Source organism: Chiroxiphia lanceolata, chromosome 5 (assembly GCF_009829145.1).
Source record: "Chiroxiphia lanceolata isolate bChiLan1 chromosome 5, bChiLan1.pri, whole genome shotgun sequence".
Lineage (NCBI taxonomy): Eukaryota > Metazoa > Chordata > Aves > Passeriformes > Pipridae > Chiroxiphia > Chiroxiphia lanceolata.
In genome coordinates, this window is record NC_045641.1 from 33,780,861 (window position 1) to 33,805,838 (window position 24,978).

The 24,978-nt window shown below is 39.5% G+C and overlaps 1 protein-coding gene across 3 annotated transcripts in view; it reads left to right on the forward strand.

Moving 5' to 3' along the window:
* The window catches only part of SRGAP1 (SLIT-ROBO Rho GTPase activating protein 1), a 140,609-nt gene that overhangs the window by 63,200 nt on the left and 52,431 nt on the right, over nt 1-24,978 (forward strand). For all 3 annotated transcript variants that reach the window (XR_004357232.1, XM_032688723.1, XM_032688724.1), the window contains exons 2-4: nt 8,713-8,908; nt 11,442-11,604; nt 17,715-17,777. Coding sequence is in view for 2 of the 3 variants with exons in the window: in XM_032688723.1 (XP_032544614.1) it covers nt 8,713-8,908; nt 11,442-11,604; nt 17,715-17,777 (422 nt within the window). In the remaining variant the exon portion in view is untranslated. The remainder of the gene's footprint in view (nt 1-8,712; nt 8,909-11,441; nt 11,605-17,714; nt 17,778-24,978) is intronic.

The window sequence follows — 24,978 nt, forward strand, 5'->3', positions numbered from 1 at the left end:
GTTTAAGAGGAAAAACACAAAGGTGCTCAATATATTAAGTTTGTGGGGTTTAGGAGTTAAATGTGTCGAAGCTAAATGAGCAGTAGTGATGGTGTTTCACTGTATGTTAGACAGGTTGGACTGAAAAGGGGAGTGCGTAAAATCCTGGCACACAGCATAGATTACAGTTTCCTTTTTGTCTTTAGCTGGACTGTTACGTCACTTTGGGACTTAAAGAGCTGTCATTGAAAGTCGTGGCTGGGTCAAATGCGTACTCTTATTTATGACATCCAGCAGGGGGTGTGTGTCCTAAAAATGTTTTCTTGACCTCTTAATGATGTACCATGCATGGAGAAACATTTTAACAGGATGTAGGGAGGGTATTTTCTCTAGTTATTAATTCCTGAGTCTTATTGGAGTGACAATCATCAACAGGAGGTGCCGTATCTGACTGATGGCTTTCTTCTCGTTCTGCTGCTCAGGAGTTCCTGCCCTGCACTACTACCAGCATAACTCTCATTTTAAGAGCTATGTCACCTGCCAGAGGTTCAGAATAATTAAATTTTTGTCAAGACAAGACACATCTCTCAACACTTAATTTCTAGAAAAAGCCTTCAGACACTTGTCAGCTGGTATCGCAGGTAGACACCTGCAATATTAAGAAGGAAGGAAGGGTTTTATTGTGACAGAGCTTAACAAAATGAAATGGTGCTGGTCTGGATGCAGTCATGCAGTGTGGTCTAGGATGACCCTGCTTGAGCAGGGAGGTTGGAGGTGAGCCACTGTGGTTCCTTCCAACCTTATCCATCCTGTGATTCTGTGCTCACATCTGTGTGATAGGGAGGTTTCTGCTTCTCTGGAGGTAAAGGATGTGTGCCAGTACTAAGCCTGGAGTCATTTCAGGGTGGTGTCGGTGGACGAGTGATGCATTATCTGTTGCAGAGTGGATACTGCTGCTGTCCAGAAGTAGCTCCATCCTCAACTTTGCAGCATCTGAGGCAGGAACTTAACCTGATTTCACCCAGTTTACAAGTAAGGAAGCTAATTAAGCACATTGGGGTTTTATTACTGTTCAGATTGTGACAAAATGGGTTTTCTTCCCTTCTAGGCACCCTGGTTGGGTTTTTGATTTTCTCATAGAGTGCTCATGTCAACCCAACATTCCAGGTATTTTGCAAAGAATGATTCAGAGGAGAACCGTGAGTCATTTTTCTGTTCTACTGGCAGATACCTCACTGGTGAGAAGACAAGAAAGATTTGGGCATACTGAGTTTCTTTTTCATTTTCTCACGTGCTGAAAATTTAAGTCTGCAAGGAAAGGCTCATGGTATCTTTAACAAACATTAAAAAAAGGGATGATTGAAGATCTTCAGAAGCTTCAGAGTAAGTTTTCGCATAGGTCTTGACAGTTTAGATGCCCTAAATGGATTTTTAGACACCTACTTAATGATCACCTGTCTTCTTGGAAGACAGAGATGTATGGACGCCCTCTCTCTCTCCCTCTCCTTTTATTTCCTATGACAGGATACAGACCTTTGCCATGAACACCACAGTTGGGGTAGTTTCTGCTTTCTTTTGTTCCTGCATGTGTTCTGGAGCTTATTTGTTGTGTGTTAGTGGTTTGCAGAGCTAATTTGCTCATGTAGAGCTCAGGCCGTTGTATCTGCTCCAGCAGTAGGAGGAGAGGGCTGGGTCACAACTGGTGGAAGACCTTATATCAGAGCATTGAGGCAGAGGAGGCATCTTGCCCTTTGCTGTTGTGAGATGAGCTGAGGTTTCACTGGTGGGCAAAACAAAGTTCTCTCTCCTCTGAGGGACAGAAGTTTTGTCCTCAGAGTCCCAGCTCCTGTGACCCCAGGGGCAGAGTAGGCAGTGCTCAATATTTGGTAGGACATAGTGCCAGCACTTAGTTACGTGTGCAAAGGAGCAGTTGCCGCAAAAGCAGTGGCACTCAAAATGTGGTGCAGGCAGACTGCCTGCTTAAATCCACAGTCGCTTGGCAGTAACACTGTGGCAAAAGTGTCGTGCCAAGTCACGAGCTGGCACACTGCCCTCCATTTAGACTTGGACTGTAGGCAGCCAAGTGACCAGCAGCTGTGGCTGTGAATAGCAGGAGGGCGTTAGTCCAAGAACAACAAGAAGAAAAGTTTCTTCAGCTATATCTAGAGGTTTTCTTGGCTCTTCCAGACGTGTCTTCCCATTTCAAAGGGAGCTGGAAGGTGGAAGATGCCCTAGCGCAGCTGCCCCTTTCGAATCCTGTCCACAGGGATCCCCCCACTTACAGATTCTGTTTGGGGACATGTTGCTCAGTCTGTGACTGCAGTAGATAGGAGTTTGTTTGCTTGAAGATGTAGAATGAAATTTGCAGCTGCAAGGAGAGAGCTTGTTGTTTCTGTGCTCTCTTTATTTCAGCACGACAACTGAAGTGACCTGTAAACAATTGTCTGCTTCCTGCAAATGGCTTCTACACGAGATTTCCTGCTAATGGCTGCACAAGGGCCGTTTTTATCTTAAAGCATGCCAAAGTGCTTGAATGAACGTGGTTTACAGTTTTTTAAAGGGGTTGACAGATGTCAACAGGGGCTTCAGATTCCTGAACAGCCCTTCACGTACTGGGCATGATTCTCACTCCCCATCTATTTCTACGCTACAGCCTGAAGACATGTTCTGTCATAGGCAACCTCAACCACATACTCTAAAACCCCCAAAGAAACAAAAAATCTGAAATTAATTCTCTGGGAAATAGCACAAAGTCAAACATTAACTTTAGTGCTGGAATGTGCATTGCAGAGGTCACACTTTAAGTGAGGACATGTATAAAGCTTTATGCTCCATGTACTAAGTGAAATTGTCAGAGGTCAGGGTAGAAAAAAGTCCATAAAAGCCCTGCCTTTGGAAGCTGAAGAGCATCACTGTCTCTGCAGCCACACTTCTAGCATGCTGAACACAGGGAAGTGATTTTCACTAGTCTGTCATAGAAGGTTAATGTTGTGGTACATGCTCATGATCTATTTAAAGGCATTTCTGCAGCAGCCTGTGAGATCCTCACCCCAGCATCTCACATCTTCTTTCTGCTGTCAGTCTAGTGGAATTTCCTGGCTTTTGAAGTGGATTTTCCTGCTTGTGGTCAAGGAAGATGGCAACAAGGACCTGGGAGAGAGCATGAGCCAAACCCCATCCCGACCACAGAGCTTCCCTCGCCATTTTTCATAGAAATATTTAAACAGCTTTCTAGCCATGGCTGTGAGAAATAAAGACTTGCTCAGCACTAGTACCTTTAGGTTGTGTATCTCAGAGAGAAGTATTGACAGCTGGGTCTCAGCACCCACCATGGGTCTGATACCTCTCATCATCTTTGTCTTCTTATCTGTTGAGAGGAAGGATAATGTCCCTGGGAGGTGTGGGAGCACTGATCTTAGGGGTGACATGGCATTGAGGATTACTGGCTGTGCACAGGACCACCTCCAGTCCCCTCTCAGTGATTCCTGATGTGGTTTTTCTGCTGGCAGCATCCCTGGTGGGCTGGACATAAGTGCTTTCCTGAAACAAAACCTAAACTGCAGATGTTGGCCAGCTGCATGCAGCTGGACCAAAGCTCTGCTCATCTTGGCAGAGAAGACAAAAGCAAGTCTGCATAAGGCAATGGCTGTGATGAAATGGGAATGATCAGTCCCCCCATGCAGCACCCCAGCTTCTAGCAGCAGGCACAGACATGAGCAGTTGTTAATGCTAAATAACTGAGGCTCAATGAGAGGCATGTAAAACTCAAGTGTCTTCAAGAAAGAACTACAAGATGATTAATGCTCCAGTAGCTGCTTAATTACGAATGCAGTCACTAGGTGATATCTAGGCTGAATTTGAGGTCTGAATTTTTTTGTATGAAATATGATCCGAATATCGTAAGCATGACAATGAGGGATATGTGTGTTGATAGCTCACTGGGGTAAAAAAACCCTACTAAGTTTAATGGTTTGGAAATACAAAGTCTAAGATACCATGTTTTGGTTTTAGTGCATTTGGTGAGACATTTTTGAGTGTTTTAAAACTAATTTTTTTTTAATTTTTTGTGAAGGAGATATTTGAAGAGAGATAGGAGGTGATACGGCTTTGTCTGGTTACCTGAGCAAACAAAACCTGCAAACATAACTATGCCTTGTGAAAGCCTCCTTGTACTCTCAAATAGTTCTGATGAGTTGCTTGCTTTTGTAATCTTTTGCAGAGTGAGGCCCTGAGGCTGTTTGTATTATTACAGTAATACTACTAGATTAATGTGTCTGCATAGTTTGTATATTGTAATCATGACTTAAATATAGCTCCTTGCCAGGCAGGATGAGGCAGCAGGTGGGAGGCTTGCAGTGCAGCAGAGGGGGTGACCAGGGAGATGCATCCAGCTCTGTGGCACCTTCCAGAGTTTTCAGCAAACACCAAAACCCATGCCAGGGCTGCTTTGCAAGCACAAAAGTTAGTTCCACTTAAATGGGAGCTAAGGGTGACAGGGCTACAACAGCTTATGTTGGGGCTTGGGCAGGAAGCATCTTGCAGCAGGCAGGCACCATGAAGCATTCATTAGAGTTGCTTTGCTCAAGAGTTGGTAATGAGAGTTCGTGGTGTCTGAAAAGTCTCCAAGGTCTGAAAGACTAGGCATACCCCAGTGCAGCATGGCCGGAGCACTGCAGTACTGCAGGGCAGGGATGCCGGTGGGCCTTGCAGTGGGGAGTTCTGCAGTGGGGTGGCAGTCTGCATGCCAGGGGTTGGTCTGTCAATGGGTTAATTTGGTTAATACTGTTAATACTGTGTGCATTTATGAGTTGTGCTGTTGCTGAGGTCAGGAGGGGTTTTCCTGTGACTTTTTGGAATGCTTGATGGAGCCTGGTGCTTTTGTGTGTGTGGAAGTGAAGGTGAAGAACTTTGTTCCATGTAGGTGTGTACCCAGCATCATTGTATGTCACATGGTAATGTATCTCCCCACAGGTTCCTTCAGGTGAGGCACTAGCCTATAAGTGGTTACACATATCTTCTCCGGGGTAATATGTTGCATTACTGCAGTGCTATGTAAGTCGTTATTTGTGATACTGTACTGTGTGCAAAGAGGTAACCTTGATGAGTTATTTCTGGTTATGATTTGGGTGATGTCAATAGTTCAGCTTCATCCCCCTTGACTTAACTTTCAAAACAGCTATAACCTTGTCTCATTTTGCTTTCCATGGTGCATGGATTTAATCTCTTGTCAGAAGAAAATAAAGATTTATTGAAAGGTTAGATTTACATCTTCAAGACTGGTACAAACAAAACCTAATTTGACACTTAATGCAGTAATTCTGGAGGATGCTGTAAATGAGGGCATAACTGAAATAATTTTTAACATGAAAATCTTTAGATAAAACTTTACTCGGAGTTTATTGATTTAATTTCAGTCACTTTAACTGTTTTCTTGCTTTGGTTTTGTTTAAATCTTGGGCAAAGGGTCTGGGTGGGCTTTTTCCACTTGATGTGATTTCACTCTGTTCAAGGTGCAGTATAAATGGATGGGATTCCTTCTGAGCCAGCCCCTGGCCAGAAAAGCAGTGGGTATGACTCAAAACTGCTAAGAGGATGAAGAAGGTGTTAACTCATCCAGGGTTTAAATGGACCTGTTCCTGGCACAGAATAGCCTGGCAATTTGACATCAGCCACCCCGCAGAACAGAAAAGGACAATGTCATTGTCCATTACAGCTGATACCAATTCAATTTTGAATTTAAATGTGCCAGCAAAATAGAATAAAGACAGGCACCCTTTTGTTGCCTGCTGCACTCGTCTCTGTATCTATGGAGTTCAGAGTCTACTGCTTTATAACTTGGTACCTTCTTGTATTGGGTATTTGTTTCTTTGAATATAGTGCAGCAATTTTCCATGCCACTCTTTGTAGCCCTAGGGAAATCACACGTGAACTCGATGCATTTTGCAATAGCAGTGGGTAATGGGTAGTCTGTGTTAGTCAGTAGTGCTTGGACAATTGTGATTTTGCCATACACAGCCACTCAGGCTGCCTGAATATTTTGCCAATGTTTGTTGGGGGGTTTTGATGGTTGCTGGGGTTTTTTTTAATCCATGGCTCTCTCTTATCAGAAAATGGAAATCACAACATTTGTCGATCTGATTTCTTATTCATTGCCATCTCCTCAGCCTGCCAGTATGGCATTACACATTACTAGTAAAAGAAGAATTAGAAAGTGCAGGAGCAGAATGACCTGAAAGACTAGAAGGAGTACTGCTATTGAAGTCACTTCTGGACTAACTGTGGCATGAGTGGAACGTGCACCTCCCCTTTTTCTCCTCCAACAGGAGGCCAGAGGCTCAGCCTGTTGGAACCAACATGTTCTTCATCTTTGCCGAGATTCAAATAGCCAGAAATTTTAAATCTTTTTTCATAAAGCTGGAGTCCCCCTATACCCCAGCTTACCACCTTACTCAGAGCTTGTACATCTCTATCAGCTTTCAGAGATCATGCTTCAATTTTGTTTTCTAATACACAAGTTTGAAGGAAGCCACTGTTGTCCACTGGAAATCCTGACAGCATCAAAAACCTAATGCAGTTTCTCTTATTTTATCTGTTGTCCCTTGTTCATTGTTTCTTATATTTCTGTTCATATATTCCTGTTTCTAAAATCTTTCTCATTCCTGTTGCTATGGTAAAAGCCTGCCTAAAAAAGAAGAATTATAGCAGCAAGATACACTGACCTACAAAATAATCAGAACATAGTTGTTCCATATAGAGCTTTGCTTTTGAAGGAACTGCTAGAAAATCTGTAGTTGGAAAGGGAGATGGCCAAAGTATAGGGACCACGTACATGGATCTTATGGACAAAATTGCTGCTTTTGATCAGTGAATTTGTACAATTGGTTTCCCATATGAGGAGTTTTCAATGATTGCAATATTAACAGTAGCGGACACCCAAAAAGGTGGTACTGAGTTTTTGTTTCTGTTGTTAACCTTCCAGCTCCAATTGGTTTCCCATACACAGGAATTTTCCATGATTGCAATATTAACAGTAGTGGACACCCAAAAAAGTGGTATTGAGTTTTTGTTTCTGTTGTTAACCTTCCAGCTCCAATGTGGTTTCCTCCTCTGTGTGGAAGAATGTCATTGATATAGTGTTGTATTACAGTGGCTCATCCTTACTGGAGGCATGGTTTCTCTTCCAACAAACTGATTGGAAATGAAGTGAAAACCAAACCTGAATTTTTTGGTTCCCCTCCCAGACTATAAAAATGGATGGTCTCATTAATGATTAACACAGCAGCTGGTAGCTCGAAGAAGATCTGGAAGAAAATACTGCAGTGTCTCTCTCCTCCAGTAAATATGTTGGCGTAACAGTTTTCTGTGCTCATATTACCTTATTTCGGTATACACGTTTGAATCCCAGCAGAGTGGATCTCTGCCTTCATACCTGTTTTAAGATCAGTAAGGATGCATTACATCCTAGTTGCATCAGATCATTTTTGGCAATGTTATTACTACTTACTGATTGGCAGTTCCATATTGATGTTCGCATGATTTCTAGAACACTCTTCTATTTCAAACTGTGCTGTGGGCATCTAAGATTTCTACCATCTTCTAGCCCACAGCATGGTTACATCATTAAGAATCAAGTAAAAGTTCACAACAATTTTGCATTTACTTGGACATTACTTCTGGTTGGTTTGCTATCAGTAGGTCCTTGTTATAGCATTAAACTGTTTAAAATATATACATACATTATTGCCACAAAATGTGTATTCCCGTGTTTACTGAGCAGCTGACAAAACTGTAATGAACCCTAAAAAACTGCAGGAATGTTTCTAGACTGAGTGTTCTCAAAATGAGATTAACTGCTTAGTACTCAGGAAATAAAAGTGCTAATAACAAAAACAAAACCCCAAAATAAAACCCGTACCGCATAGTAATTGTGCATTTGGCCAACAGCGGTAAGAAATCTGGAGGCTTTTCCCTGTTGCTCCAGCAGAGAACTGTGAGCATATATTCTCTTCTAAATTATCTGATTTTTTAATGTTAAAAAATGCACCGTGGTCTCTGGGACCTTGTGCAAATTTTCAAGTAGTTATCTCCAAATATAATTACACTTTTCCCTCTGTATTTGCTATAAAATATTGGTGAATTAATGTATACTATATCAGTTCCCTCCCTGGCAGAGATGGGGCAGATATGGAAGCTCACCTGTGCAGAGTTACAGTGGATAATGGCTCCAGAGTTTATCACAGGGTTGTTTCTATGGTTGTTTCCATGATGATACCAACAAGCACGGTCCACCTGGCGGCCAGCAAGCTGATCCTAGCCCAAACAGTGCATCTTTATTCTCCCATTTATCAGGGCAGTATAGGGAGCTGCTACTCAAATGGTTGCACACCACCTTCTGCAAGGAGATCACTCCCAGCTGAATGTTGTGCTAATGCCAGAGGCCTGGAAGAGGATGGAAGGTGGAGCCAGTCTTCTGCTCACCTGAGCCCAGCGGAGTCCTGAGCCCCTGCCATAGCTATTTGTGAGACAGACAGCAAGTGGAGGATGCTGGCCATAAGCATGCGATGGCAGAAGTGAGAGCTGCCACTGCTGCGTTCCACCACAGGACCTGAAATCCATATCCAGCTGGTGTAGCTGTGAGGCTGAAGTGTGCTGGAGCATTTGTAATTTTGGTTGGTAACTCTCAATTCTCATTTGCTTTCACTGACCTGACTGGTTCTGTGTTTCTTTCATTAGAGATCCGAGCTCAACTTGTTGAGCAGCAGAAATGCCTGGAGCAGCAGACTGAAATGAGAGTGCAACTTCTTCAGGATCTGCAGGATTTCTTCCGCAAGAAGTCAGAAATAGAGATGGAGTACTCCCGAAACCTGGAAAAACTGGCAGAGAGGTTCATGGCAAAAACAAGAAGTACAAAGGATCATCAGCAGTACAAGTAAGAGAGATATGCTTCCCTGTCACCCCCATGTTAGCTGTTGCTACAGTGCTGCACCACTCTTTGCTTCTGCTGGTTTGGACTACTGCTAGATTTGAGCCCAGGTTCAAAGGCCTGTTTAAAATTCCCACCCGTGTTTAGCAGTGTAGCAGTTCTCACTGCAGTCAAAGGCAGGTGAGTACCTAAATGCTGTTGTTGATTTGGCCCTTTGCAGTTATTCATATAATGCTTCTGACAAATGATTTCAGTTTGTTAAAAAGTAAGTTGCACATATATTATCCCTAACCTACCATATGGATTTTAAACCACCCAAAATACAGCCAATATCTAGAAGAGATGCAGAGCCCCAAAAGTGCTTGAAAGCTGTGTACTGATCTGTACTGGAGTTGATAAGATTTTAAAGTGTCTAAATGAAGGTCAGTCAACATTGCAACAAAAGAAGACGATTTTGGCCAAAAAAGGCATTAATAAAGAAAACTGTTTTGATTTGTTATTGCATGTGAACTTTACTGCCTCTTGACCCCTCTGATTCATGGAAATTAGGATGGTGTGAATTTTATGCCTTGCTTATGATTTAATGTATCCTCTTTCATGGCATAGTATCTTTTGTGCAGAACTGAAGTGGTCAGGTAGTATCTGGCTAAACCTGTATACAGTATGTTTTCTGAAGTATTTCAAGCATTACTTGCTGACATAGCTCAAGTCAGGAAAATAACCTGATGAGACTGATTACTGAATGCATTTGTCTGGCCCTGTTACGCTTAGGGGTATAAAACAATATTTTACTGTTCGTAAAATTGAAAAATAAGTACCTTTTTCCACTGTTCACTCAGTGCTGTGCTAGAGATAGAGCTGTTGTTTCAGGACAAAAGTCTTTTCCAAATACATCTGGCAAAGGAAAGGTTAATCCAGATACGGCTTGTACAGTTCAAAGAGCATTAACATGTATTTCTTAAAATTCATTTAAGTGACTCAATGATTCTCTGAAATAGCCAACGTGTACATATGTCACCACTTCAGAGAGGGCCCTGGCTTCTGTTCTGCTTGTGGCAAAATCTTTTTTCCTTGTGCATACAAACATCTTTACTTGTTCTTAAACATGTTAAATCCAGACTGGCAGTTGTGCACGGGGGTTATGACTGGAGTCCTGCCTTTGGCTTTGTTCTGCAATTCTCTGCTTTGAGAAGAGGTTACTGCAAAAATCACCTTAGCTGTTGGTCCCCAGAGCTGTTCCCTCCAGAAGAATCAGGTCTGTGGAATTGGCTTTGGGACATGCAGAAGCAATAAGGACCAAGTAATATCAGCATGGTCCTTCGGGAGTGCTCGTGTTGGCTGACCTGGCTGATAAAACCCTGAAGCTCCTTGCTGTGCTTAACACTGTTAAGATGTCCATCTCAAATTGAGGATGTTTCCTTAACTCACTTCTGATTGATAGCAAAGAAAACACTAATGATTAAGAAAATACTTTTGTCTGTTAGTTATTCGTTGCTGCTTTGGTTCTGAGGGTGAGAGCTAAAAGTAGGCAATTAGATAGGAATTTAAGGACATATTTCTAATAGTGAGAATAGTTAATTATTAGAACAATTTACCGAGAGTTGAAGGAGTTTCAGTTCATCACCACCTCTACCTGTTTTATCTTCACATGCTCGATAGTTTTGACTATAGGATAATCCCTATATAAGAAGGAAAAAAAAAAGAGGAGCAAGTTTCTAGAGCAGTTAGTTGAAAGGCAAACGTAATAATAAAATTTCAGTGAAATCATAAGACATGTTACAAATAGTTTTTTGTTGTCCGTGAAACAGTTTTTGAACTACCTCTATTTTTATTCTCCTTTGTGTGAAAGAAACGAGAAGTCATCTGTGATTTCACTTTTCAGTGTATGAAAGCTTGGAGTGGGCCTACATTGCAAAAAGTCTGTCACAGGAATTCAGAACTGGATCACTGTGGAAAAAGTCCAGTCCTGCTGTTTGTCTTGTAATTGACCCCTCTAGGGCTAGCAGTAGCAGTGTATTTATGGATGCTGATCACAGAATATGGATACTTGTGACATTTTCTTCTACTTTTACAGCAGTTATACAAATCCAGTGTAGGGAAACAGCTACGCCTGCAGTTTTGCTCATGAAGGATTTGGGATGTGCTATCCAGTGCTTGTTTATTTCTAATGTCAAAAATTAATTACTGTTACTCTTTTGGCAGTGACCTTTATTGATTTTGAATATTTACATGGAGTTCATCTCTAAACAACTGTAAGCTTTGTGGCAAGATATTTTTATACTTTCAGGTGGCTTGCAGTGTTCTAAATTCTTATACTTTTTCTATGTTTTTGTATCCATGCCTCATGAGACTTGTAGAATGCATTTTAAAAGTAATCTGAGGCTTGCTTAACCCGAGTTATTCCAAAAATTGATTGACTGTTCAGAAGCAGCTATTTTTACATAACAAGTTATGACTGTAAATGTCAGTGAGATGTTTGTATTAATAATGTAACTTTCTCATTTCTATGCATAATACATGTGTGTATCTCCTTTCTTAGGAAAGACCAGAACCTCTTGTCACCAGTGAATTGCTGGTACTTACTTCTGAACCAAGTGAGAAGAGAAAGCAAAGACCATGCAACATTGAGCGATATCTACCTGAACAATGTGATCATGAGGTTTATGCAGATAAGTGAAGACTCCACCAGAATGTTCAAGAAGGTAATGTCTCTCCTGCAGTCCTCCATGCAGGCTTGTAAGATGCATGAGGGAGGCAAAAGTGTCCTAATAGGTAGCCTTTGAGGAGAAGATTCAGCACACATAGCATAAAATCTGTTTTAGCATACATATAAATTCTTCATGACTGTTCTCACGAACCAAATCCTTAGCACTAAAATGCCTGGGATCCTGCTGTATATGCTGGTGACCTTAAGAGCTGAATCACAAATATCCCAAAGGCAGGGAAAAAAACCTGTCCTTCTCTCAAAAGCACACTTGCCTACCCATGCAGAAAGGAAACAGTTTTCACTTAGGACTCCCAAAATAGTAATGCTGTATTAATGAATTATTTGTAAAAACAGTATTTCATTGTGACTGAAACAGATTGAAGCCAGAGCAAGGGTTTACCGTGTAGTGCTTTGACATAAAGATGGTAGCATATGCTGCAATTCTCCTAAAAGTGTTCCCTTTCCTTCCTAGTAGTAAATATGGACATACACTTTTGATAACATAACTACTTCTATTAGATCATTAAAGTATTGTTTCTGTACATGTTTGTCCTTGTCCATGCCTGTTATGTATTTTCATAACACATACAATGTGTAAATCCTTCGTGTGCTAAGCAAGCACTCTAGGCAACCTTAACTCGAGATCTACATAATGTATTTGCAGTCATTGTTGTTATAATATTCAGAAAGAAAAAACAGATTATAAATGGATATCCATTAGTCACAGTTGGATGCTGGTAAGCAAGTGTCATACAAAAGAGTTCAAAAAGAATAAAAGTTAAAAACCATAAAGTGTGTTACTAAATGATAGCAGAGGTTATATGTTAATGTTTTCAAAAGAGGAAACTGGTTGAAGTTTATATTCACTAACCACTAAACTTAGTAATGTGAAAGATTATTGTAGAAGTTGAACAGATAATGGGAAAAGTGATTTGAACGTATTGCAGTACTGTCTGTGTAGGGAGATCTCAGAGTTGCAAACCAGTAGAGGTTTTTTTGGTATTGAATCTGGAAGTTTTTCAATCACTTATGTCCTAGCTCAGAAATATCTTCTTCACTAGGTGTGCATTGTTACATTAGCCTTAGCAAACGCTTTCGGTGTAGTTCAGTTCTTTGTCACTGGAAATTCAGGAGGATGAGACTTCACATTCTGCTTCTCAGTGTTAGCTGTTACTGGCTTTTTCCATCTTGCTGGTGGCACATGTTTGTTCTCAAATGAAACTTTTCCATGAAGTGACCACAACATTTTCTAGAGGGATGTGGTTTAAATTCTGTCTTGAGATTGGCTCCAGCTTGAATTGTAGTAGTGAAAAAATCAATTTCCTCATTTCCTGGCCATGCTTACCACTAGAATATTGTTTTGTTCCCTCTCCTATATGGGATATAGCACAAGTCATAAGTCTGTAGCAACCCCTTTCTCTACTCCTGTAAAAGGTGTGTGCAGTACCCAATGATGGTCTCTGTGAAATGTAGTGATAGGGTGTCTGTGCCCCTTAGTCTTTGTACCTTTTCCTTGTCTCACTCTCTGTTCTTCCTCATTCTGGTTCTTCCTTTTGTGTGCATCTGTACCTCTGTCTCAACATTTGGATTCCTTTGGGGAAATGGTCCCTACTGGTTCTAGCTTACATGTTCTGATGAGACAGGATATGTTGTATTCAGATACCTGATTGTACAAGGCTTTGCTGTCTAGTCTGGCCTACTTAACATGTAGATAGTCATTATTTTTGTTCTCCCAGGAGCTATTTGTCATTCTTTTTTTCCAGGGGTCAGGAACTGGCATCTGTTTAAATGTACTAAATGTAGGACAAAGATAGGATATAGTTCAGGGATTTTGTAGCATTTATATGAAGACATTATGTCAGGTCTCATACTTTCAGATAGGCACTTAAGCTCTTCTTCGTTTTAGTTGCTGGCATATAAAAGCAGTACATATTGCTGTTCATGCCTGGCCTTCATGCTGCACATAAAATTACAAAAATAAAGTAGCAGAGTTCAAACCTTGCATGCTTGTGTGTTTCTTCAGGCAGATGGGGTAGCTGGCCTCATGGGGACAATTAAAGAATAAAGTAATAAGGAAAAATGTCAAGCAGAAGGGAAAAGTATTATGCAGAACATTTCGTGCAGTGATTCGGGTTACCCCAGCATTAATAATCAACTGTATAAACACATACCCACAAAATCCTTGAGTAGATTTGTATATTTATAATTTATAAACATGTATTTTCTTTGGACAGAAATCTAAGTGAGCCAAGATGAACATATCTTCCAATCTTTGCAGTTAAAGATGCTGGAGAAGCCAAGCGCAATAAATATTTTAGTTCCATAATCTGCCTATTAACAAGGAATATGACTACCTGCTGCCTCTATTTGATGTTATAAAGATTGTGGCATACAGAGAGATTTTTTGCTTCATTTTCTTAAACATTTGAATGTTTAAAGGATAACAAAGCTGTTTGTTGCTATCAAGTGGCAAATCTGGGACAAAATTTTGCTATGAGTTGGTTCCGTCATTGTCATTGTCAGCTTATGAAAACTCCTCAAAAGAAGGGTTCTCACTTCGACTAGGGACCAGTAGCAGACTCATTTAAAAGCAATAGTCACAGAATATTTTCCCTAAATGATGTAACTGAGATTAGCATTATGTATGCTAAATACAGACACTAAAGAGTTCCAGGAAGAACTGAACTGGCTCTTAAATTTTAGTTAAAATAGACAAAGGAGTAAAGTTTGAGTGCCAAATTATGCTCTAACTGAAATGGATGGAAAAATTCTAGCAGACTTCAATGAAAATGTATTAATGTGGAATAAAAATTTAAGTTTCTCAGACATATAAATCTCAATAACATCAGTAGGACCACTGATGTGTTGAAAGTTGAGCACATACTGAAAGGGGGGTTTAGATGCACTTACTTGTCTGTTGCATGGCTGCAATCATGGAAAAAAATACACTACTGTCTTTTAATGCCCTTGAACCAGATTAGTAGCATATATAATATTTTTAGCAGGAATTTGCATGTACTCTAACTTTTTTATGTTCTTTGTTCTTTTGTTTAATAGGTGCTCACCCATTTCTCTAGGACATAGTGAATAAAGAGGCACCTCAGTGATTGATTGTCAGGTTTTAATAGCCTGATTAGAGTTATCAGCTCAGCGCCAGGAAAATGAGTGCTGCATCTTACGTTCTGTTGTTTGGCTACCCTGAGTACAGGCTCCTAGAGGAGCACACCATTCAGACATGCTGAACTACTGCAGGGAATAGGTAGCATAAAAAAGAAATAGGAGAGTCATTAACCACTGAAAATAAATGCACTTCTTATCTGGTGCTCTAACACACTGTATATTACACACTAAAACCTGTATCGCTTGCCTCTCAAGTCAGTTTTTCTTTATCTTAAATGCTAATGTAAAATGTATTGGTTCTTGAAAATTAATCCCTTTTATACTGCTGAGGTTAACCAAATTTCCTGATTTTTTTTGACTACAAAATCTTTCATCAGAAAAATGCAACAACTGACATGTTATCCATCACTACAGACACCCTCTGTAGGTTGGAGTCCACTGATGAACTGGTGAAAGGATGATTCTTCTATGATTGCATGGCATTGCTAGGCTGTCTCTTTTCAATTTTTACTCTTTTTGCTGATCACCTCCCTCCTTCTCCTTTTGCTTCCCATTTTAAAGCCTATTGTCCTTTTCTAAAGCATCTTCCTCTTTCTCTACGGTGATCTATTCTGTTCGCTTTCAAATTAACCATCACTGTGTTGCCCTGGAAAAGTCCGTGTGTGCATGTTGGCCAGTAAATCCTGAGCAAACTGAGGGCTGGACCGCTTATGTTTCAGTGCTGGACAAAGCTCTAAAGGAGCAAAGAGAAGAAACGGGCCCTACTAAATAGTGATCATTCACTAAATCCTCGACTCATCTGGTGTCTATTTGCATTAAGGTGTAACTGCATTAAGAGCAGAAAAGGAGGGTGCATCCTCCAGTGAACTGCTGTGTGCTTTGCTTACAACAAAATTTGCAAGGGATAAAGAGAAAACTGGTTTGGTGTTTTCTGTCTCACCTTCTCAGACTTTTGCACTACCAGGTTAAGGCATCCTGCCTTAGAATCACTGTTACTTATTTGGGGCTTGACTTCTCACAGCCTTGAGATGGCTGTGACCAACAGTTGAAAGGGATAAATTGATTGAAGCTAGAGTTCATCTAGAGTTTCCTCCCACACATGTATGCTTTCATCTTAATGTCAAACATCTATTTGTATGTTTTGCCCTTCTTTCTTCTAAAGTAATTTAAAAAACAGACCACTCATACTCAGCACTATAGAAGCAGCTATCCAAGAAAAAGCAGGTGGCCTCCACTTGGAGCTTTGAGGAGGTGTGTAAGCTGTGTTAGAGCTGTGCTGCTGACTTTTAGAGGCAGGGTGTCAATGTAAAGTATTGAAAAGCAATTCAGAATTTTTGCTAAAGCTTTTAGTGCATTTCCGTACAGCAGCTTGCAAATCTGCAGTCCTTTTCCAATTCTTCACAAGCACTCTGTGTGCTGTTACTTATATGAAGTTTTGTGCTTAATATTAGATTAAAATAATCTGATATACGCAAAGAAATGGAAGTAGTAAGCCTTTTGTTCTAGACACTTCAGTAGTAATGCATACCTCATGAAGAATACCAGACTTTGAAAAGTATAAGCAATAAGGAAAGTTTCATAGTAATTCCATGTAACTCAACTTCAGATCAGCTGCCTTACTGTGCCTTAGCTACTACAGCGAATGCCCTTGGGAATACAAGAATTTCATTGAAGTGGTTTTTAGATTGTATTCCTAGCTTCTTGTCAGTGAAAAATCATCTTGCATATAAGGATTGAATGAATACTGCTAAGTGATATGACAGTTACCTTAAAATACTGCCCAAAGTTAGAATATGTCAGTAGAAATAGGAGGAAAAAACCCACAAAATTTTCTGTTCGAGCTGCTGTATGTGTCTGTTTCATCCTGCTGGAAGACACAGTGGGTGGGATGTGTGGTGTGGTTCTTCCTCGTGCGTGGGCGTTGTGCTGGAAATTCTCATTCAGAAACCATTATTCCTGCAGGTGTTTTAGTGATGGCCAAGTATGTGTTAGCGGCTTTGGAGATGAGTTGTCCCTGAGGATTTTCCTTTGGCTTCTGTGCAGATGCAAAATATTTCTCATAGCTAAGGCCATTGTCTATCATGGAGCTGGAGTTTTTAGAAGCCAGACTAATTATCAATTCATTCACAGAAAAAAAGGTCTGATGTTTTCATCATGGATGTTACAATGCTGAACGTAACAGAAAAAATGTAGCCAGGCTGTTTGCCAAGTCCTGTAGCTCTATTCTATAACTGTTTTCCAAAGGCTGTGATACAAATGTCTTCAACTCTTGCACAGTTGCCACAGTTTTCCTCAGATTGAACTGCTGTGGACAACTAACAAGGGAATATATTTGAATGAGAATCCAATTAAATACTCTTATTTTGACATATTTGCTTTATTAATAACTACTGCTAAGTATTTCTTTTTTTTTTTTTCTGGATCAGAATGAAAATAAAGACACAGTCCAGAAAAGCTAAACAAAGCTGGTTCAGCAACCCACTCTGTGGAATATTGTGCAGATGGCTATCTGTTTCAAAGAGGAGCCACAATTATTTCTTGCATAAATATTTAGATAGTTGCATGTATTGAGAAACAAAGACTATCCTAGATGTAAAATTGGGCGGGATGTCCTTCTAGAATATCACATTTTGCCTGGTTTAGGATTTGTATGCATCATAGCAGTTATAAAACAGTACACAGTTTCTTCCATTAAAAACATTAATCTTGAACTTTACCCTTTCTGTTGGCACCTAATTTCCTGATGCTTTATGGGAAAAACATCTCAAATTACTTTTGGGTTTCCTTTTAGCCTCTGACCAGATATTATCTGTCTACCTCTGCATCTCTGAATCACTCTTTGTAGGACACTGTAATTCTGTCAGAATGGTCTTTGTGAGCAAAATTGCATTCACTGTCTAGGATGAATGATGAGTACAAATATCAAGAAACAAATGTATGCTGCAGTTTTTATGTGACTTTTTCTAATTTTTTTTTTGATTACAGAGCAAAGAGATTTCATTTCAGCTTCATGAAGACTTAATGAAAGTACTTAATGAGCTTTACACAGTAAGTACAATTACTTACTTAGCTTATCTTATAAAAATGCCATATCAAACTACTTCTGTAAGCTTTAAGTGGCCTTTTATCAAGTAAGTTACCCCCCAGTGGAGATGGTTTTTTTTGTCTTTTACACAAGTCTAAACTATATTTTTGGGAAGACTACTCACTTGTTTAGAATACCCACGCTAACGCTTTTAGGATTACTCTTTACTTTCAACCCTTTTTTCTACCCAGACTCTGCTAAACCAGTTTAAGTTTTGTTGATTATTAATGAGACAGTTCTACTCAGAGGTTACCAGAGCAAAGCTTCTTTCTTTTCTGCCTTGTTTTTGTCCATGCTGCCATCTTCTTGGTTTGACTCGTGGACTACAGTCAGTAAAAAATCATAGGTGTTTGCAGATCCAGTGCCGTGCTGTCTAAATGTTACTTATGTGCCCTCCCCCGTCCTTGACTGGGATAAGTAAATAATGAAAAGAAAAACAGAGGGGTTTATAGGCATTCCGTACAATTTAGAGAGGTCAAGAAAAAAAACACTGTAAGCATTCTGGCAAGCTGCTGCTAACCCACAGGAAAATCTGAGAGAACTTAGGTCTGGACCTGTTTTCTTGTTTGAAACCAATCTACACAACTTGTTACTGCAAAATGATGTTTTGTCTACCTAATAATTATTTCCCCATTTATTTTTTGAGGGGACATGTTCTGAGAAAGAAAAAAAGCAAGAGGTACCTTTTTTTTTTAAACATAGCTTTAGAATGAAGAGGAACTAATGATATACACCTCTTATTAAAGCATGTTGATTCCTGCTGTTTGAGGAAGTTGTGCATCCAGATTCTCTTTTGGAAGAGCTTGAAACATGTTCCTCAGTACCCTGCATAACAATCTCTAGACTACTCCCTTTTCCATCCTCAAGATTTGGAGGACTATAAAGAGAACTCACAATATTTATATCAAGGAACAATTTGTGACCTTAAGGAAGTTTCAGAACTTCACAGGCAGAGCTCAAACATTACTTTTGTGCATCTTGACAGTTTTTCTTTTGACTGGGGAAAAAGGGAAAATTGTGCACCCGTCAGTAGATGGGTGGAAGAACATTTGAACTCAAAAGCAGCTTAGGTGGCAAAAAGGAGATCCAAAGAAAATAGTCTTGTCCTACTGCCTTGAGTTCTTTTGAGTTGTAGTTACGGACACAGATTCCTAAAGCCTACCTAAACCACCACCTTTTTTTTTTTCTGAGGGATTTTCTTCGGGGCTTTTTTGTCTGAAACCACCACTGATTTTGTAGGGTGCAATACTGCAAAACCCTGTTGGCTCAGGCCTGTGGTCAGTGAAGTATGCTGGGATCAGCTTCTGCAAAGTAGCGATAGCCGCAGACAAATTCACACAGCTGCTGGGGATCAGCAACTGTAGGAGCCATTGCACAAGTGGGACTTCAGCAGTGAATAGGCCCTGAAGATACAATCTTGTTTCAGTTAAACAGTTGCCTGATGAGGCTTGGGATTAGTGTCTGTGCTCCCAGGGTAGGGAAACAGTGAGGCACGTGCTGAAATACTTTTCTGAATCACTAGTGAAAATCTTCAGGACTGGACTTCAATATTTTCACTCTTTTTCTTCACACTAATGCTACATCTTCCCGCTGATGGTTACAGATTTGTTCAGGTATTAACTTCTACATTATGGCTTCCAGTGAATGCTAATTCCTTCCTCAGAATTTAAGATGTTTTAAAATGGGAATATTTTTGATGTTAATAAAAATTCCGAACTTGTGCACAATTTGAGTCAGGCTACTGTTGCAAGATGGTTTCTTGGGATGGAATTTACTTCACCTGATTTTCAGACACCTGCAGTATAGATACAAATATCTTAGCTTGCTATCTGGGTTCCAGTTATAGTCATTGGAGATCTAATATGGGGAGATGAGACCCCTTTAGTCAGATGCAAGAATCTGCTTCAGATTAAGTGATCTATATTGTTAACTCCATTGTCCGTCTTTTCGTAGATTGCAAAGGACTTGGTCAGCTGTGCATGTCCCATTTTAGCTAGACACAACCCACATACTAAAGTGACAATATGGTACAGAGTAGCATCTGTTTCACCACTTGCATGTTTAGAATGTTCATCAATATATCTGTGTATTATATCTGCTCATGTACATAAAGATAGAACAATATCTAGACGGATGGAAATCCCATGCACAGGTTTTTAATTGTGTATGACATTAACTGTTTACAGGGCAAGATCATAGTGGCCTTACCAAAACTAGTATCTTCTAATCTAGTACACTTCTAAACTAGTACACTTCTAATCTCCAGCAGGCACATTTTTCAGTCACTTACAAAACAGAGACATCATCTTCTTGTTAACCTCACGATTTATAGAGGGGAAAAAAGTAAAAGAATTCAGTCTTACTATTGTGGGATAAATCTTTGTGTTCAAAAAAAAAAAAACAAACAAATTAATTTCAAGTCTGCAAGTAATGTACTAATAGTGAAATCTCTCCCTACTACTTTGTTCTGTTTTTTTGAAAGGAATGGTGCCTTCATGAAGTATAACTTAAAATGTGAAGCCTTATTGGGATTTAAGTACCTCTAAAGCCTTTGAGTGAGGGGCAAGTAGCAGAGCTTTTAATGTGTATGAAAAGGGTTTTATAATCTGGTTATTTCTTATCATCATTCCTTATCTTACAGTAAAGGTCTGTAAATTATGACCTTTTCGCAGCATTAAAAACCACATGGTTGTGCACTAAAGTGTGTTAATGAGAGAATAGAATGAAAATTACTAAGAGCTGAAGTAGTAGGACGTGCTTGTTCTGAGGCACAGGTATGTGGTCAGTTTAAAGAAATTGCACATTTTATTTGTTACTTCTTGAATTTCTCAGTTAAAGATTGTGCCCATTAGGCACACATATTCAGAGGTTATATGCCTGGATTTCTCTAATGCTATGGGACGAAGGGCTGAATTAAATGCTTGTTTCAAACCCAAGTGATGAAAAGCTCTACCTCCCGCCTCTGACATGCTTCCCATCTCTAGCATGCCAGTCAGATCTGAGGCCTCAACAAACCTGCTTGCAGACTTCTTAAGCACCAGATATCTCAAAACCAGTTTATCTAGAATGATCTGGAATAAATGAGATGTTTAAAGGAATTGCCACCGATTTAGTCCAAATATTTTTAACGGATAAATTCAAATGTAAGCTACCAAGTATCAGTAGTAACTGACTTTTCTTCTGTGAAAATGTTTTATCAAGTGTCCTAATCTTCTATATTATAGCAAGTGCCAGAAAAAACAGATGGCTTTGGTACCCATCTCTGAATATCTAGCATTGCACTTTTGCCTCAGAAAATCCTTTTTAACCTGTTCATAGGGCCAGATCTAAAACGTGCTGTAGTTAGGGAGCTATGTCCATTGATTTTGACGGGGTTTAAATCAAGGTAGTCAATAAGCAGTGCTGTAGACTTTGCAAAGAAGAAACTGCTCTAAGAGAAGAAAACAAGAAATCACTGAGAAGTTTAAGACGCACCAACTTCCACTAAGAGTGCATTATGAAGATTTTCAATTAAAAAACTTTCTGCTCAAAGATATTTCTTCTCTTGTGAAAGTATGACCCTCTGCCTTCTGAGAAAGAGACTAGAAATTTTGGCTGTTTTTTTAATGTAGAAAGGCTCAGAGCTGCAATGAAGTGTCAAAAAAATCAGTAACTTTGCAGTATTAAATACCTATTGTACTTTGCAAATGCACACTAATAAGAGACCTTTCTCCTTGCTTACACTTTATATAATTAGTTTCTTTTCCCATTTTTGCTACTAGGAGTTATCATGGAAATTGGAGATTTGCACCGTAGGTCTTCATTTACTCCATGGAGTAGCTTAGCTTTTGTTGACTTTGGCCTGTGGCATCCTCGTTAAAACTACACATCATGTACATGATTGTTGAAAAAATAAGAACAGAAGCAGGTGAACCACAACTTCAGAAGATATTCTTAGAACCTATGAGCAAAGCAGGCTTATTTTGCTGGAATAATCAGAATTGTGTAAGGGAAACCACAGTTTTTCATTTTCCATCTCTTTTATGTAAAGGTTTTCTTAAATGTTACATTACATATTTGTATGTTTTCTAAATGTTTCATGACTAGTGAAAATGGATTTTAAGACTATATTTTCAATTCTCAATATTTTATGCACTGATTTTAAAATTATAACTGAAAACATCATGCTAAAAACAATTGAATAGCTAAGCTTCATTGCGTATCTTCGCAAGTTCAGTAAACTGTGAGTGGCAAGTACTTTTTCATTATGCATGGCTTCTCCCTGGCTGTACCAGTCAGTCAGTATTTTCAGGTCTGCAGCATTCCCAATTCCCAGCAGCTGCACTCCTGTCTTACTCCTCTCCCTACTATGCTTTCAGCCAGTGTAGGCTAGTAATTAGTCCCATGTTTTACATAAGGATATAAGCTATTGAAACTGCAGTGAAGTGTATTTTTGAGTGAGGATAGATGGGGAAAGAGGAGCCCAGTTTGTTGTGTGGAGTCACAGATTGGAGTTTTTCCTGGCAATTACAGCGAGAAAAGATGGTCAAACTGAAAGCTGTAGGAGGTTTGGGTTGGTGTTTTCTGTGAACTGACTGACTTAGAAATCTTCTTACATGTTGACTTAAAGAGGCAACGGATTATTGATTTTACAATAGATCATCTTTGCAACAGAGAAAGCTCCCCAGTCAAACTCTTATTTCTCTGGAAAGCTGGAACACCTTGCGTTGTCAGATCAGGTACTGGAATATAGCAATAGCATCTGAGTGATTGGAAATGGTAGGAAACAGAAGGTAGGCAGACTCTTCTGTTCTGAAGGGGGTTCTCCACTGGATTTATTTAGGGATTAGGACATATTCATAAATGTCCTCTAAAAGAGTCAGGGAGGTCGCAAGTTTGCTAAAAATATGGAGCTGTTCTGGTAATAAGGCTGAGGGAAAATGGTGGAGAAAAGTGATGCACATCATAAAAATACATCTTCATGTCTCCCACTTGGCTTTCCAAATTAATCCTACTGGCATCACACTTTTCACAAGCAACACAAATGTAAAAGTCTCAGAAAAATGAAAAAGTAGGGACAGTCCAAAGCAAATTTAATATTAAATAGGACAGGGTTGCTGTGCCACTTACATTTTCCACTGCTTTATCTTACTTTTTAAAAATCTTGGCTGTTTAATTTCTCAAAGTAGTTGCTGCCAGATTTTCCTTTTTCTTTCCTGAAATAACACAGAATCTGGAATTTTCTACTCTGTAGAAAAGTAAAGTTTAGTTTACTGTAGCACATCAGAGATCTGAGAAGGTGAAATCAGTAATTTTCTCTTGGTAGTAATATATCAGTGACAATTCCTAAAACTATGTCAGAATTTGGCTTGGAAGGGAACAGGATGCTGACAGCAACTGACACTGAGCCTACTTAACTGCTAGAGGCCACTGATGTGGTAAAATTGGCATAAGATTTTACTTATTTCTTGTGTAGCGTACTGAATAACCCAATTTAGTGAAACCCTTGTGACTCCATATTCTGATAAGAACTAACAGCTTAGCAGAGACAATTCTGAAAAATTCAAACATGGTAATTGCACCAGGCATGAGCTACTGTTCTGGGAATGCCTGTTTCCTGAGAAACACTATTAAAAAGCTCCTAATTTTGCAGTTGTATTATAAAAGTAAAGCACATGGAAGCACACATTAATTCCAGTATTTTTTAACTTCATAGCATTCAGTCTTACGTTGGGTTAAGAAGTTCTCTAGGAAAGAAGTATGCATGTAGAAAAAGAAAACCAGTGCCTTGCTATGGGCACATTCCTTTCTTGAAGTTCACAGAAGTACAGTGCTAATTACTGACTTTTTGATGGATTTGTCCAGATAACAATCATTGGTTTAAATAAAATAATTACCTAAAGTTGTACTCTGATGTGCCCTTCCCTGTGATGAGTTCTATCTTCTGCCCTAAGCCTACTTGCTGAGCTCTCTCGAATGATGCTGATACTTTGGCACGCAAAACGAGGTGTTTATACCACTGAGTGAACAGTCTGTCACCTACAGGTGTGAGAGAGGGCAGCATAATCTTTTTCATCTGCTTGTAGTCTGACACAGTCATCTGACAGAAATCTGTTTTACATCACTGGATCTGCAGAATAAACCTGAAAAATTAATAGGATATAAACCTTGAAGTTTAATTTTAGAAAGATACTAGTAAGCATTTAATAATGCTTGTTCACTACAGCAGAGAAATGCAGCATATGTCATGATGACAGTTCAGCATCTGCAAAATTACAACCTTGCTCTCTCTTTTCAGTGCATACTTCATGGCTGATCAATAAGCACTTTGGGGATTAATTAAAGTCAGTTCAGTGATGGATACTCTCACAGGATAGTCTATCAGTTCAACAGTTTGGTGAACACTGGAGAAGCATTATTGCTTATTTCATCAGATTATTTGTGGTTTGCATAACAGATCTGTGGATCTCTTGGATACTCACAGATACTCATATAATAAGTCTATTTACAAGAATTAGGCAAGCCTGTTACTGTGTTTAACATATCTAACAGTCTTAAAAACTCCAAGGTGAATAGATGGTATAGTGTTAAGGGAAAGAATCATATATGCAACTTAGCATGCAAATTCTAAGCTAATTTGTTGAGGAAGTATGCCCTGAAATTCTTGGAAGCCAGCTCCTTAGCTTGTTCCCATTTATTTTTCCATACGTGTTTCTCTGATGCTTTCTCAAGTAAAGTTTTGCTGCTGAAATATCAGCTCTTAAAAAAACAAATCATGAAAAAGACTGACAAATCATGAAAAAGCTTTCCCCAGAGGCTTGCAAAATAATGATGCCACTAGTGCATGAGATAAGCAGTGCTATCAATATAACAACTGGACAGGAGTCAAATGCATGGGCTGATCACTGCTCTGTAGAGAGTCTGTGTTGATTACTAAGCCAGTGTGTCTCAGGTAGGACAGACTAACTGCTGTCCAGCCTGAGTACTGCTAAAGAGAGGGCTGCTTTTTCAATTTTAGTTATCTAGGGAATCATTTGTACCAATAACTCATGTAGAGTTTGTTGTGGGAGTATGGATTTCAAGTAGACGTGAGTTCCATGTAGTTTTCCCACAAAACTTGCCATTCAATCAGTGTAGAGTGAGACACCTGGATTTGGTATCTTGTGCTGTAAACAAGCAGTGAGA